Source organism: Amphibalanus amphitrite, unplaced genomic scaffold, assembly GCF_019059575.1.
Source record: "Amphibalanus amphitrite isolate SeventyFive unplaced genomic scaffold, NRLGWU_Aamphi_draft 000014F_arrow, whole genome shotgun sequence".
NCBI classification, from domain to species: Eukaryota; Metazoa; Arthropoda; class Thecostraca; order Balanomorpha; family Balanidae; genus Amphibalanus; species Amphibalanus amphitrite.
The window spans coordinates 1,688-17,470 of record NW_024881510.1 but is presented as its reverse complement, the minus strand read 5'-3'; the positions used below and the strand labels follow the sequence as shown (position 1 = coordinate 17,470).

Sequence of the window (15,783 nt, the reverse complement as noted above, 5' to 3'; positions counted from 1 at the left end):
CCCTTGGTTTTTTCGCGAGTAATTCGCGTAAAAAGCGGCCGATCGCAACGAAACTTTCAGTACCCTCGCGATAACTACTTTTACAGCTAACCTGAAAATTTCATGACCCTGACCTTAATGATCTTTGACCTGTGACCTTCTTTCGAGACCATGTTTGGCCGGAATCGCGATTCAGCGTATGTCGGCTCGCATTAGCCGCGGGTTTGCAGTCTTTTCTTGGTTTAAAGCGTTCAAACATGGGATATTATGTTGCTCCCATGCATTAGGGTGGGTGTCAAGATCACCAGAAGGTCAGGTCAGGTCATTGACCTTTGATGACCTTGGTTCACTTTTTCGGGTTTTACATGTTTGTAGGCTAGTTTTTGGAGCTGAATTCGAATCTAGCAACCAATTGAACATTTATTATGTAGCTTTGGTACCTTCGTAACATGCTACAAAGCTGTCAGAGGCGGTTGCCACCTACTGCAAATACCCGGCAAAACCCTTACTGGTTGACCTGACCTGACCTGACCCGACCTGGCTTAAATGTATGAAGACATCATCTATGATCGTAAATAACATTATATTCCTGATCAGCACCCAAAAACCCATAGCAGCCACCCTTTACGACGTTCTAACAGGTCCCGATTTTCCCGACTTTTGGGTCATTGACCTGACCTGGAAGGTCAACCGATGACCTAGGACCTTACAATTGGGTACTATCAGCTTCCTCTTGTCACGGGCAACACGCTCGTCTTTTCCGCGAAGCTCTAGCTCGATCAGGGGCGAAACGGCGGGGGGCGGTATACGTTCGCGGCTGGAAAAACACCACTAGGGGCGAGGGTTAAGCAAATCTGAGGGCTTATTTCAGAAAGACCGCTAAAAGAGCAATTCAATGCACTTTTCCGCAACGGTGTAGCTCTATTGGTCCCCGAGGTAAGGGCCGGTTTTCGAGAAATGTTGATATATGCAACATGTTACCTTTGATGACCTCTGGTGACGTGACCTTTGACCTGACCTAGAAATGACTAATTACTCCATCTGGAATTTCGGGCGCTCTTTCGAATGCCACTTACTACGTGTCGCTATGTGGCCCAAGAGCCGAGTTAGAAGGGGAGTGTTCAATCAACACCTCCCGGCCCGGCGCGTTTGACGCCGAGCACCGGTCCGGCGCGGGTTGATGTTTGGCTGCTACATCCAAAGTCGCAAAAAGTCGCAAAAAATGACTGTTGGATCTTGTAGTGCAATGAATCATTGACGTGTAGCGAGATTTTCGAAGCGGTACTCTGCGGTACTTTTTTTAAAAGTCTATTTTTGTGTGACATCAATTATGTGAAATTATATTTTCGTCTTTAAATCTTTGCGGTGCCAATACATCATAACCAAGTAAGAGTTCGCCATTTTCATGTGGTTATGTGTGTTCTGCAGACCCGGAGCTATCGTTTGATGTATATAAATATGGAATTCCTCCTCAAATTGTGGTTGTTTTCGTGGATCAAAGATACGTTGTCGAAGAGTGCGGGGGACGAGTTCGGTCCAAACGATTCCGAAGTTCGTGTTTAAGCTGAGTTTTCGCCATGAAATAGCAATTGTGTTGGAAAACAAAGACCACAGCAATGTAGTATGATCATTTTTGAACAAATTGGTATAGGTTTCATTGCACATCCACAAAGTTCGATTTTTTTACCCATGTCGTGCTAGACCTGGCGATCGGCCCAGTGTGCGGCGGCCGGCGAGCTGGTCACGTGACCATCGCCCGCGGGGGTTCGGGGCGTGCCGGGTCAGGTGAGAAGGCGCCGCCGGCAATGGCGTCACAAACGGGCCGTAAATCCACGGCTGGCGTGGGGTGGAGCCGCGCCTATGGCCGGTACCGCTCCATTATGCTGGACAACTCGCCCAGATCGGTAAACATGCCAGGTAAGAGCAGGGAGAGATGGTTGTGTCCATAAAGGTGAAACATGAACGCTATGCAGGAAGAGGAGGACATGCTACTCGACAAAAGAGGCTCTCGCTATATCTGCCTGTCAGTTGTCTATTTGAGAAGTTTTTAGTTTGTCACACGGTGTAAGAGTGATGGTATTTTTGAAATTTTAACACAAATGTCGCTTTGGTGCTTTCTATGCAGGGTTGTATACCAATCAAGTCGATTGAATTGATTGATTTGTTTCAACGCGTATTTTGAGTTGATTGGATTGAGTCGATTGACTTTTCGCGATGACTGGTTGACTGACTCGTTTGACTTTAGCGACTGTTTGACTGATTTGATTCCCGAAAATTAGAGTGACTCGTATGATTGAGTCGATTGAATGGAAAGTTCAAATGTTTTAGTTGACGAAAAATAATGACACCAATTGATGACATCAAAGATCACAAAACTACTCTGAAAACTGCTTGTCATCACAACTGCAATATGGGGTACATGGCCAAATAAAGAACAGGGCCTAAACATGAACAGCCAACTAAGCCAACTTTGACTTTCAACTGCAATAACTGCTCCAATCCTGGTGATAGAACTTGGCGATGCACCTACCTACCTTTCTGCACTCAGCAGGAAACTTTTTTTTTTAATCCAGATGATAAAGTGCAAGGCCCTATATACTAATAAAGTGTGATTAATTAATAATTCACATCTCCACATCTCATCAGAAACAACCCACTGAACTCTATAAATATCAGAAACCCCTACAAAAATAGCTGAAACAAAAGCGCCGTTTTCGTCTCACTAATTACGTTGTTTACGTACCTAATTAATAGCTAATTTGCTGCATTGTTTAATTTGCAGCAGAACGTTTGTTGGTCCTTTTCTCCTGAGAGCCTAAGCATAACATATTTAATATATTTCATTTTCCTTAAAATATTTTACCGAATATTAGTAAGTGGTTTTATTTCAAATGAAATAATAATTAAAACGAAATTGGTGTTGTACAACCGATTTATTTTATGATGATCTACCATACTACATGATAATCAATGACGTCATCTTACCAAAAAATCAAAAGACGTAGAATAAGGATTTATAAAAGCTTAGCATACTTATTGGCAAATGGCAAAACGTTTTCTCGCACCGTGCCGTTTTCGCGTTTTAATTTTCCTTGTTCCTACTTCCTTTGTCCTTAACTTATCCTGTGGTTCCAGAGTCCCTGTCCTCTCCATTTCCTTTTAAATATATTTTTAATCCTCATCCCTATCCCCCAGTCCTAACAGTTTCAAATTGTATTGCAATAAAATCACTGGCGGATCCAGGCTTGCGTTTGGGGGGGGGGGGGGGCAACTCATGCAGGAGCCAAACCTAGGGTACCCCCAAATCCTGTTTTCTCATCGGATTTAGGCCACTTATTTTTCGTCACAGCCCTGACACTATGATTTTTTTTTAACCAAAAAGAAAAATATATAAATGGTAGCCCACCCGACCCATGCCTTTATGTTACTTTGTAAACACTTACCATTGTTTTTATCGACCAGTTAAAGGGACCCTCCCACCTTAACATTAGATTTGAGCTGAGATAGCCAAAATGGGGTCCCTGGCTCACAATTACCGGTTTCGGCACGCACTCACAACATCGAGAAATGCCTTAAATCGGAAATATTGAATTTCAAAATTGCAGCATTTTGATTCAGAGGGGCTAATGCTTTTGGATACCCCTCTGAATGTGTGACGTCAGCGGAGATCTAATGATTTTTTTAATATTTTACTAAAACGTTTGGTAGCATGCGGTGGTATAGGCTGCTTTGCGCGCAACAAATGCCGCACTTTCAAATAAAGTCGCTAGGAACAGCAGCGGATATCCCAAAAAGTAAACAAAAATAAAAGTCTAATCTCTTGAAAACCGGTGAATATTTTTCGATAAAATTTGGTAGATATTCGTTTTCGCCCTTTCTGAACCTAGCGACATCAATTTAATGCCAATTCATTAACTTTTTTGAAGGTGGGAGGGTCTCTTTAACCCGCTTCGAGTCAGTGCTTGGGTCCCTTTGCGGGCCGGGAGGTGGTAAAACAGCCCTGTCTAACTCGGCTCCTGGGCCACGCCCTGATTGAACTATGTTTCATTATCGTTTGGGGGAGGGGGAAAACGGGCCACTTTAGGCCTCTGGGAAGGGGGCATGGCCCTAAATGCCCCCTCCCTGGATCCGCCAGTGTAAGAAGAGACCATTGGAGCTGCAGTTGGGTACCTCAGACATCAGGGTACGCCCTCAGATGTATGTATAGGACTCGCATGGAGACCTCTTATGCTATAGTGTACTGAAAGGACCCAAAGGAGCCTGTCTATATGGGCTCCCGGAGATAGACGTGGGCCCTCAGGAGCCCGCCAGAGCCCCAATGAGGGATAAGTGAGGGATACCAAGTGCCTGCAATTGCATATTGCATAAGCCATAACGCCTTTACAAATCAATATATTATGCATCAGTGGCAGATCCAAGGGGGGCCACATGGGTCATGACCCCCTTGGTGCCCGGGGGCACCACAGGCCTGTCAGGGGCACCACCGGCCTAGTAGGGGCACCACCAGCCCGCCAGGGGCACCACAGGCCTAGCAAGGGCACCACGGGCCTGTGAGGGGCCCCACAGGCTTGTCAGGGGCACCCCAGGTCTGTCAGGGACACCAGAGACCTGCCAGGGGCGCCGCCGGCCTCGCAGGGGCACCATGGGCCTGTCAGGGACACCAGAGGCCTAGCAGGGGTACCACAGGCCTTACAGGGGCACCACCGGCCTTGCAGGGGCACCTTGGGCCTGTCAGGGGCACCACAGTCCTGTCAGGGCCCAGGGGCACCAGCGGCCTAGCAGGGGCACCACAGGCCTGCCAGGGGCACCACCGGTCTAGCAGGGGCACCATGGGCCTGTCAGGGGCCCCACCGGCCTCGCAGGGGGCACCACTGGCCTCGCAGGCATCACGGCATCACGCAGGGGCACCTTGGGCCTGTCGGGGGCATCACGGGCCTGTTGGAGGCACTTTAGGCTTGTCAGGGGCACCACAGTCCTGTCAGGTCCCAGGGGCATCAGCAGCCTAGCAGGGGCACCCTAGGCCCGCCAGAGGTACAGCCCACCGCTAAAGTAATGTAGGGTTTTACCAAACTCAACGGTTGGCTTTGACTGGCGATTGTTTAATGCGAAGTGATTGAAAAGAAGATGTCAATAGCTAAAGTTGCAGCTGCAAGGGTGACGATACATATAAGCTACATTCAAAGTTTCATTGTAGTCTGGCTAATCGTTCCTAAGCTTCAGAAGCAGAACATACCGGCTGAAACCCCACATTACTTCTGCTGTGGACTGTACCACAGGCCTGCCAGGGTCCAGGGGCACCACAGGCCTAGCAAGGGCACCACGGGCCTGTCAGGGGCACCTCAGGCTCCCGTGCCCCCCCCCCCCTCCCCCCCAGATCCGCCAGTGATGCCACACCACGCGAAACACCGCTAACTACCAGCTGCCGCGCCATAAACACGTGCCAACAACAATCTTTTTTTAAAGGAAAAGGGCCACCTTCGTGAAATATGAAGATATCGTTGTTTTTCATTTTGACATTATTAATTTTCATTTTCTTTTTAAAACTGGTGCCAGAAGTGCACAATTCGCGAAAAAGTATTTAAAACTATTTAACATATTGGTACTATGTTGATACTCTCTACGGCACCTACTGTATGATGGCATAGCGATGACGTCACACTCAAGCCAATCAGCGTTCAGAAGACAGACTCGTCGGATTGTGTCAGACAAGCTGATTTGTTAAGGCTGAGCTGGTTGGAGCTGATTGGTAAAAAACCAAAGCCTCGCCGCGGGTGGCTGTATTGTCGGATAAGAACGCATTCCTTGGATAAGAACGCATTCCTGGCGTGTTTTCTTTTAAAATTGCCGATATCTACGAATGGAGGCCGAAATCGGCCGTAAGGTGGTAGAGAGATAGGTTTTCGGACACGGGCTACAAGATGGCTATCTCAGTTTCAATCCCCATGTTAAAGGTGGCCCTTTTCCTTTAAGGTCGACTCCGCTCGCGCAACTTTTGACTGACCCTCACTGCTACTATATTGCTTCCATATTATGCTGTGGAAAGCTTTACTTCACCAAGTGGCTAAAAACCTCCATCAAGGTATATTTTCTTAGCAATTTTTCTGGCGTTTTGGGGGGGGCCAAACAGGCCACTTTAGGCCTTTGGGGGGGGGGGCATGGCCCCCGTTGCCCCCCCTGGATCCGCCAGTGAATAAAATGTTTTGAATTCTTTACATAGGTACCTAGCATTGACATGCCACGTCCAGAGTCGTGGACCGCTAAATACTTCAAATCTCTTCCTTCTTAATCTGACAACATCCCACGTCTCAAATGCACATGGTGTGGAAAGATTTTTCAGGCTGCCCGTCAGTCTCTGTCTAACCGAAACTGTCACATGCAGGTAAGATATTTATTTCTATTTCCCTATGGTTAATATGTTATTGATGCATATTATCCATTAAAATAGACATGGTGTAGGGTAAATGGCCAAATCACGAACACTGCCAAAATCCGAGCAGCCAAATTTCAACTGCAATATCTGATATTTAGTGTAAATGGAGTTGGAATATGGCCAAAATAAAATTGACAACTTTTAGGTGAAAGGTGGTGATTTGGGTTAAGGGGCGAGTCAACTACTGGGTTATTTTGCACCCATTAAATGAAACTTCTGCTCCAATTCTACCCATTGAACCTCAATATCATGATCCACCTGTCCATCACTAGGTATCCTTCCTAATCACATAGAAACTTTGAATGGCATGGCAATTTATAATTTTAAATGACAATATTTTTATCTTTCTTCTGTAGGTAGGTAGGTAGGTAGGTAGGTACATCAGACTGCTATGGACACTTTTCCAAGTTGGTGGGGCAAAAAACCTAATGTATGTCTTGGTTTGAGTCGTTTGATTGAGTCGATTGATTCCTTTCATTGTCGCGTTTGAGTCGATTGAATTAATTCCCGAAAACTGCTCTGACTTGATTGACTTGATTGGTTTCCCAAATTTGTCGTGATTGAATTGATTGCTATTGATTGAGTCGTATACAACCCTGTTTCTATGGTTGACGGGGATTGAATAGTTTCATACTGAACTGCTGACTGCCGAGTATTTCTTTATGTACTTTTTGTTTTAAGATTCTTTCAGAGGAGATGATTTAGTGAATCAGCCAAGTGGGCTAAAATGAAGACAACGCGATGAATTGGAGCGATGCTCTAACTAACTCTGAATGGAGCTCCACGATGTAATTATAAGTTTTAAAGTTGAAGGCAGGAGTTAAATATATTATGACAGCGATCACAAAACCTAGCACTTGAGACGTGCCGTGCGTATGAATTAGAATGGACAGCTGGTCAACTAATTTACGACAGGGCCTCCTCTAAGGAATTTTCACTGGGGGGGGGGGGGGGCCAGAGGCTCGGAAGCCAAACCTAGGGTACCCCCAAATCCGGTTTTCTCATCGGATTTAGGCCACTTATTTTTCGTCACAGCCCTGATGCCATGATTTTTATTTTCATTTTGAAAAAAAAAGAAATAGTAGGCCACCTGACCCTATACCGGTGGATCCAATTCCAGACCGGCACGGGAAGGTTGACATTTGGGGTTCCCCCGCAGCGTCCGATTTCCGAAATCGACTAAAATTTTCGGTTTTCCGAAAATGAAACAAAATGCCTTTATTAAAAAGTATTAAACGGCACAGCAGCGCAAAAGGAATCTAACCGACCGCAGAAAGTGTGAGGGCTTAGGTATCGATTTCCCGAACGCTGGAAACCAACAGCTACCCACCTGAAAACAGCTCACCGACACCATCCTAGCTACTTGCCTGAAAATGACTCAAGAAACAGGCCACAGGTCAATGAGAATGAGGGTGAGGGAAAAGGGTAATTACATTTTCAGGAAATGTGGAGCATTGAAGTAATCACGAGAATAGGTAAGTACCTACTAAAACTTTTGCCACGCTGGGCCACTTTTTATGTGACTTATTCGCAAAAAAACCTAGGGGAGGGATCTATCATACCCCTCAATAAGTGAGAGGGCTTATCGCTGCTAGTCCCAAACACTAGAAAAAAACTTTATATCGTGCTATAAAGCTCAGCCGCACGCCTATTTGACCGTAGAAAAATTTCCTCTTCAAGAATAAACCCGTCTCCCGAAAAAACAATGCTTCTCCGTGTTGAACCGTGAGCGCTTGACTAAGACTATAGAGGGCGACCGTTCGGGCTGCTTTCTTCTCAAAGTGATGCCCCGTTCGGGCTTCAGTCGGCACTCGATTATAAAATCTGCAATGTCTGACCTCATTCCATGGCTCATCCTAGGCGGATCTGTAAAAAAAACCTGTAGATAAGAAACAAACGATATAAGGAAACTAAAATTAGTAGGTAACGTGGTGATCGTGGAGATAGTCTGGATCAAGGGTCTGGATTGTTTGTTTGGTTGAAATTTCCTCGTTTTTCTACGTGATTTGCTTATCTGCGTGCCCCCCCCCCCCCCAGTGACGCGATTTCAGCTCCACTGGGGGGGGGGGGGGGCAGCGGCATCACTGGGGGGGGGGGCGGCCCCCCCAGTTAACATGTTAGAGGAGGCCCTGATTTACGAAGATTTTTCCATAACCTATATAAGTTAAAATGTGCATCAATTTCCACATCTTGTCATGATGTGAATCAGTGTACAACGGTAACGTTGCAATATGAATTCGACCAAATATCTTTATATGAATTACTCCGTCAGTAGTTCCGAGGAAAATATACACGGCATTCAACGAACATTTAAGGTTTTCATTATCTACACCTCTTCCAGTAGGTACTTCTTTTTAGCACGCTCCCACGTTCTGTTTAAAACAATGCTTTGTTCAGAGAAGTACCTTGCTCGGGTATCACTAATAATAACCACGCTACCAATCTTTTGCATGTCATCTTTTCACTTTGAACAATAACGACCCATTGGCTTCGTATGGCAGCCTCGGAACCCATCTGACAAAGCAGTACGGGTGATATTCCGCCCGGTAAAGGAAGATTTTCGCCTTTGTAGCGACGCTGATATGAGCGTCGTTGCAAGCCGTTTAGGGCGAAATGGGGTGCGAACGAGCCTGGCATGATAGAAAGGCGAGGCCGTGCAGGGGCCCTCCTAGCGTACCGAAGGTCTGTGAGCTTCCTGTGCTACCGGAAAAGCCAATCGGTCATTTTATAGTGAAAGCAGAACTCAGCTCTCGATTGAAAGGACGCTGTTTGAGAAGTCTGTGAGCTCTCTGCTGGTCCGACGACGTTTGATACATCTGCAGTCTACTTATGTGCTCTTCACACTGCATGCGACTTTCGTGGATTATTCATTAGACAGACACTTCTGAAGACCATTAGAAAATATTGTATAAGACATGTGTGAGCTCTCTATTGTAAGCACACTGTTTGAAGCCTTGGATAACTTTTCGTTAGATGAACGCTGTTTGAAACCTACATAAAATATTTCCGTGAGACCTTCATGGATGGACACTTTTTGATGCCTTTTTTGACTCTTCGTTGCATGGACAGTTTTGGAGGAGTCTGCGAGCTTTCTATTGGAAAAAATGTTTCAGAACTATGTGGACTCTCCACCGGAAGTGATTCTGTTTGAAAGCTCTGTGAGCTCTCAGCCGTCCGGACGCCGACGTCCGTCGATGATCTCCTGAGGATCTCGCGGCGTCCGTCGGCTCCGACGCGGCGTCCGTCGGCTCCGACGCGGCGTCCGTGATCGATGTCGGCGGCGGCGACTGGCGAGCAGCAGGTGAATGGAGCCTCTCGGATGGATTCCGAATTCATAAGCCGCATTGTCGGAGAACGACCGTCCAATATTAATCCACGTCCGGAGGCCCGACTTCGCAGAAGAGATGTGCAATATTGTAGACGGTGGACTTCTGTATTTGATTTGGGTGAGTTCTTGACGAGAGCCGGTCTGAATGGCTATAGTGGGAGACATAGTGCTGGAGAAGCTGGCACGAAAGATATGGGAAGACGTCAACTGTGCTTGCTGCAGTTTCCCGGTGTTTTGCTTTGGCATAACAGTTGTGAAAAACGTCCAGTCTGAAAAATACACCTCCAAATTCAGGGACCCAAAAAGTTACGTATCTCAGTTACGGCATTTACCAATATCAGTCAACATTAGGAGACAGATATGCCTGATATTGCTCAAACCGGGCTCTCGCCTAGTCGATGGGTTCAGTATTTCTCTCTCTCTCTCTCATAGTGGAGACATAGTGCTGGAGAAGCTGGCACGAAAGATATGGGAAGACGTCAACTGTGCTTGCTGCAGTTTCCCGGTGTTTTGCTTTGGCATAACAGTTGTGAAAAACGTCCAGTCTGAAAAACAGTGTTCGCCACGGGCCGGGCCAGCCCAACGGGCCATGGGCCGGGCTGGGCTACGGGCTGGGCCGGGCCCCCAAATATCATTAGTTAACGGGCTATGGACGGGCCGGGCCAAGAGCTTTGTGCACTATGGGTTTTGCGACTAATGTCAATTTAAGAAAATTTGGAAACTGATGCAAACAAAACCCACTGGGAAAATACAAAAACTAAACTGCGAGAACTGCGAGCAAAATCACTAGCTGATAAATTTGCTAAAAACCCGCGCGACTTAGCAACTTTTTGGAAAGAAGTTCGTAAGCTTAACGCTGATCCGCCACTGGCCCAGTCTATTGGAAGCGTCAGTGGAGAGAAAAATATAGCGAACATGTGGAAGGATCACTTTGCTGATATTCTGAATAGTGTTGATGGCGATGACTGTAAAGAAGGTGTTCTGAATCAGCTTCGTAATGATGGTGAAGGTGCTGATATGTTCTCGGTTCCTAAGGTTTTAGAATCGATCCATGAGCTGTCGTCAGGTCGCTCTCCAGGTTGTGACAGTCTATCTGCTGAACATTTTAAGTTTGCGGGTGTTCCATGTGCTACGCATCTATCGTTATATTTCTCGATGATGGTGAGACATGGCGTCTTGCCTCCTTCTTTGTCGAAGGTGATACTTCGCCCTATTGTGAAAGATCGGACAGGCAAATTGACTGATAAGGATAACTATAGGCCAATAGCTTTGGCCACGGTGAGCTCTAAAATACTGGAGCGGGTCATACTCACTCGATGTAAAGCAAGTCTTCTCACTAGCGATCATCAGTTTGGATTTAAGGAGGGCCACTCCACCGATATGGCTGTGTATGCGTTAAAAGAAATTGTGGACCACTATTTGCGCAATAGGAGTGCAGTCTTTGTCTGTTTTCTGGACGCTAGAAAGGCGTTTGATCGCGTGAACCATTGGACTCTATTTGATAAGCTGTTGAGTAGGGGAATGGATAATAGCGTTGTAAGGCTCCTCGTTCGGTGGCGAGACTCACAGAGGTATCATGTGCTTTGGGGTAAAACCCTCTCTGAGGAGTTCTCTGTGATGAATGGCGTAAGGCAAGGCGGGATACTCTCTCCGTACCTGTTTAATGCTTATACCGACCAGCTGTCAGAAAAATTGGACTTGAGTGGTGTAGGATGTCATTATCTGGGGAGTATAAACCACCTATATTATGCGGATGACATGGTGCTCCTATCCCCTACGCCACAGGGTCTGCAAAAAATGGTTGACATTTGTGCTGACTATGCAGGGAATCATGATATTGTGTTCAATACCAAGAAATCAGTGTGTATGTCGATTCTGCCTCCACTGTTTCGAAATATGATCCTGCCTGATATTGTGCTGTGTGGAAATGTTCTAGCTTATGTTGATCAGTACAAATATCTTGGCTTCCATATCACCAGCAGCCCAAAGAAAACTGATGATCTGGAAATCCAATATCAGTATCGTCTTCTTTGTTGTCGGGCAAACTCCCTGATCAGGAAATTTGCAATGTGCTCATATAATGTGAAACGGTACTTATACTCTACGTATTGTTCTAATGTACATGGTGTGCATCTGTGGCATTCTTATCGCTCTTCTGTGTCAAGGAAATTTACTGTTTGTTTCAACAATGCAGCTAGAATGTTCTTTGGTTATCATCGTTTCTGTAGTGCGTCCGACATGTTTGTGAATGAAAGAATCGATAACTTTATGGCGATGTATCGAAAGGCCGTCTATGGATTCATGACTCGCCTGAGCCAGACGGACAACCGAATCGTATCCTCCCTATATGAAAGTGATCTGGCATGTTATTCATCGATTCGGAGAGCGTGGTGCTCTGCCCTGTACAGTGGTACAATTTTGATGTGATGTGACTGGTACTGGACCTCGAGTCTGTCAAATACAGTTATCTCTCTCTCTCTCTCTCTCTAAACCAAATTTAAGCAATGTGAAAGAAAACCTACTTGATATTGAATTTTGGGAATCTTGAGAATTAGGGTAGTGAGCCTAAAATGAGTATACGCAAAAAATGAGTATAGTTTTGGAAAATGTGCATTAGGTACGCCAAAGTTATTTTGAACAAAAATAAGAAAAAAATACACAGTGCGTCCGAAGGTCTACTGCAACAGTTGCAAATACGTCCATCGCCAAATGTCAAGCGACTTTGGTCTGAAAAATGATTGAATGCTTTTTTCAAAAATGTCACAAAACGTACATGCTAAAAAGTGAAGCCTGGTGAAAATATGTGCACTGCTGAAATAATTTTACCTTTTCAGCTGTTTGTCTCATGCACTGAGCTTGCTGGCAGCCGTAAAAAATAATCGAAAATTCGAAAGCGTAATGCAAAAATTTTAGCATTTGTAAATTTCTATAAAATGAGTATAGTTCCACAAAGTGTTGCAAAAAATGAGTATAGTATGAAAAGTGTGAATTTGAGCATGGCTACTCCACCGCCTGCTAAATATCGCCCCCAAAGACATTTCTGGGATTATTTTGGTTATGATTACGATCTACCGGCCATCTTCGATGGCCACAATGACTGACGCTGCAGCGTATTTGTAAGCGCGATACGGTAAGCGTTGGAACTCGTTTCGGTCGATTCTCATTTGCTTGAGCTTCAGTCACCGATCTTTTTTTTCTTTTTCATTTTCCTTTATTTTTTATTATTATTTTATTTTTTATAGTTAAGCGGTGACATTAATTGCTTTATCTACTCCTGGCCATTTTGGCGAAATACCGTACAACCGGATGTGACGTCATGTGATCTGCGACCACCAGTGCCCTCTCCACCAATCGGGAGTCACCGGAAATGGCACTGTGACCTGTCACGTGACCAGCACCGGCTCGACCAATCAGGAGGCGTTTCCGGCGACAGAGGTGACTCCGAGGGTCGGCTGAGCTTTTCGCGTCCTTTTTGCACTGATCGTCGTCTCGTGCGCGTGTCCTGCTGGCATACGGCAAAAACTGGTGAGTTTTGAATGGCATTAGTCTTGGATTCTCCTTCAGTGATAATTTGTTGTGTATTGCTTACAATCTGATTTCAACTTTAAAAAAAAAATATATCAGGTAATCATTCTGGTTTGTAGCGGTTCGCAATTTAGTATGCCCTCAGAACTCTTGATATATTGGGTAATGTTTGGTCATACGGGACCTGCTGAAGGACCTGCCGACCTGAGCTGCGGGCCTCTGCCTGCCGAGTATCGTCGTCATTGATTCAAAAGCACTGGTGTAAACGCGCACATTCCTGGCACGAATTATTAAACAATGACCTCTTTTTTGTCAGGTGGCACCAATCGTCATGCCGAAATACACGGAGGAAGATCTGGGCAGAGCGAAGAAGCTCGTCGCGGATGGATTCACCGTCTACAAGGCAGCCAAGGACACCGGCGTGCCGTACGAGACGCTCCGCCGTCACACCTTCGGCATCAACGTCACCGGCTCCACTGGCTCTGGGCGACCGACGGTGCTGACGAGGACCGAAGAGGACAAGCTGGTGGAAATCCTCGCTTACCTCGCCCGCCAAGCATTTCCACTGGACACCAGTGACATCTGCGATCTGGTCCAGCAGTTCCTGAACAACCTCGGCAGAGAGACGCAGTGGAAGGACAACAGGCCCACCCGCTTCTGGCTGTCACGTTTCAAGGCTCGTCACGCCGGTGTCCTCGCGTCGCGCAAACCGGAGATCCTCACCATCACTCGTGCCAAGTCTCTGACAGAGGGAGTGGTTGGCGCCTTCTTCTCCATGTACAACGGGGTGCTCGTCGACCTGGGACTCGAGGACAAGCCGGACAACATCTACAACCTCGATGAGACGGGACTCTCGACCGATCCGCGCTCGACAAGGGTCATCGTCCCCAGCAAGTCCCGTGACGCCTACCTGAAGACGGCCAGCTGTGGTAAGGCGACATACAGCGTCCTCTTCTGCGTGAACGCCACTGGAAACTACTTCCCACCCTTCGTCGTCTACAAGGCCAAACGTGAGCCCTTTGACTCGTGGATGCGTGGCGGACCGCCAGGAACGGCCTATGGGACGACACCGTCAGGCTGGATGGAGGGCAACATATTCGAGAGCTGGTTCCAGACCATCTTCGTCCCAGAGATCACCAAGAAGCATGATGGTCAGCCCACAGTGCTCGTCTATGACGGTCACGGATCCCACATGACGTATCGGACAGCAGCGCTTGCGAAGGACAACAACATCACGGTGGTATGTCTTCCGCCACACACCAGTCACGCCATCCAGCCTCTCGACGTCGCCGTGTTCAAGCCGGTCAAGGTCGCCTGGGCGCAAATCCTGAAGCGGTGGCAGCGTGAGTCACGACTCGTCGCTGTCGACAAGTCGGTGTTCCCGACTCTCATCTCCCAGCTGTGGAAGGAACTGGATCCGGTCCACGCCGTGGCCGGATTCCGCGGCTCGGGTCTGTTCCCAGTCGACGCTGAGAAGGTTCGCAGCCGGATGGTGGGACCCGGGAGCACGTCACGTGATGACATCCCGTCACCTGATGAGGCGCTCCAGGATGCTGTGCTCAGTGTTCTCAGTCCGGAACAGTCAAGTGAGACGAAGGCGGCCCTGGCCAACAAGACGAAACGCCGCAGCCGAGTTCAAAACAAGAGCGGCGAGGTCTTGACGTCAGAGTCTTCTCTGCAGAGGCTCGAGCTGGAGGCGGCGAAGCGCACAGAGAAAGGGAAGAAGTCTCCGTCGTCACAGCAGGACAGGAAACTCTTCAAGAAACGCGAAGAGAAGGGAAAGAAGCGGTCTTCGTCGCACAAGATCGAGAAGCCATCCGCGAAGCGAAAAGTGACCAAACTGACGACTCGATCGAAGTAGAGGGGGTAAAGCTCACGCAGGCTTTTGGAAATGTGGCGGTGCCCGTTCGCCACGCCACTGTGACCGTGGTTGGTGTTGTGGCCATTGTCGGTTGTGTTTGTTGTTGTCTGCTCAAGTCATCTATGTGTCTTAATAAATTGAAACGACCGGTAATACATTTTCTTGATTTTTTTTTTACATTTCAATACTTATATTGTTAGCAACACCGATTTCATATCCACGTTCCAGGCGAATTTCAGCGTCGCAAATCCAGCAGATTAGGCACAATAGAGCGTTGAAACAACTGTACTCATTTTTTGCGAAGGAGCAAAAAATGAGTATAGCCGACATTGGTCAGAAGATGCAATTATTACAGAACAACCGCTCGTCTGACACCGTTGTGCCACATAGGACGTCGTAGTCAGAACACGTAATGTCAATGTCCCATATAGCCATTATTCACACCCTTTCTAGTTTTGAATATATTTAACTGATAATGTAAAACTATACTCATTTTAGGCTCACTACCCTATCCAATATCACATCATGTCACACATAGGAGGGTTTTCATAAAAATTCCGCAACCAAAAAGATCAGAGAATCTCTAGCATCATTAGTTTGTTAATAAAAGTTAAAATGAAGTCATCAGAATGGCTTACTTAGCACTACAACTCCAAAAAC

General features: G+C 46.8%; 1 protein-coding gene across 1 annotated transcript; it reads left to right on the top strand.

The window, feature by feature from the left end:
* Window positions 1-12,811: 12,811 nt before the first annotated feature.
* Window positions 12,812-15,123, top strand: LOC122383851 (MFS-type transporter clz9-like). The gene is made up of 2 exons (XM_043370654.1): window positions 12,812-13,262; window positions 13,579-15,123. Exon 2 carries the CDS (start codon window positions 13,594-13,596, stop codon window positions 15,121-15,123), a length of 1,530 nt encoding a protein of 509 aa, XP_043226589.1. The 5' UTR covers window positions 12,812-13,262; window positions 13,579-13,593.
* The last annotated feature ends 660 nt before the right edge of the window (window positions 15,124-15,783 follow it).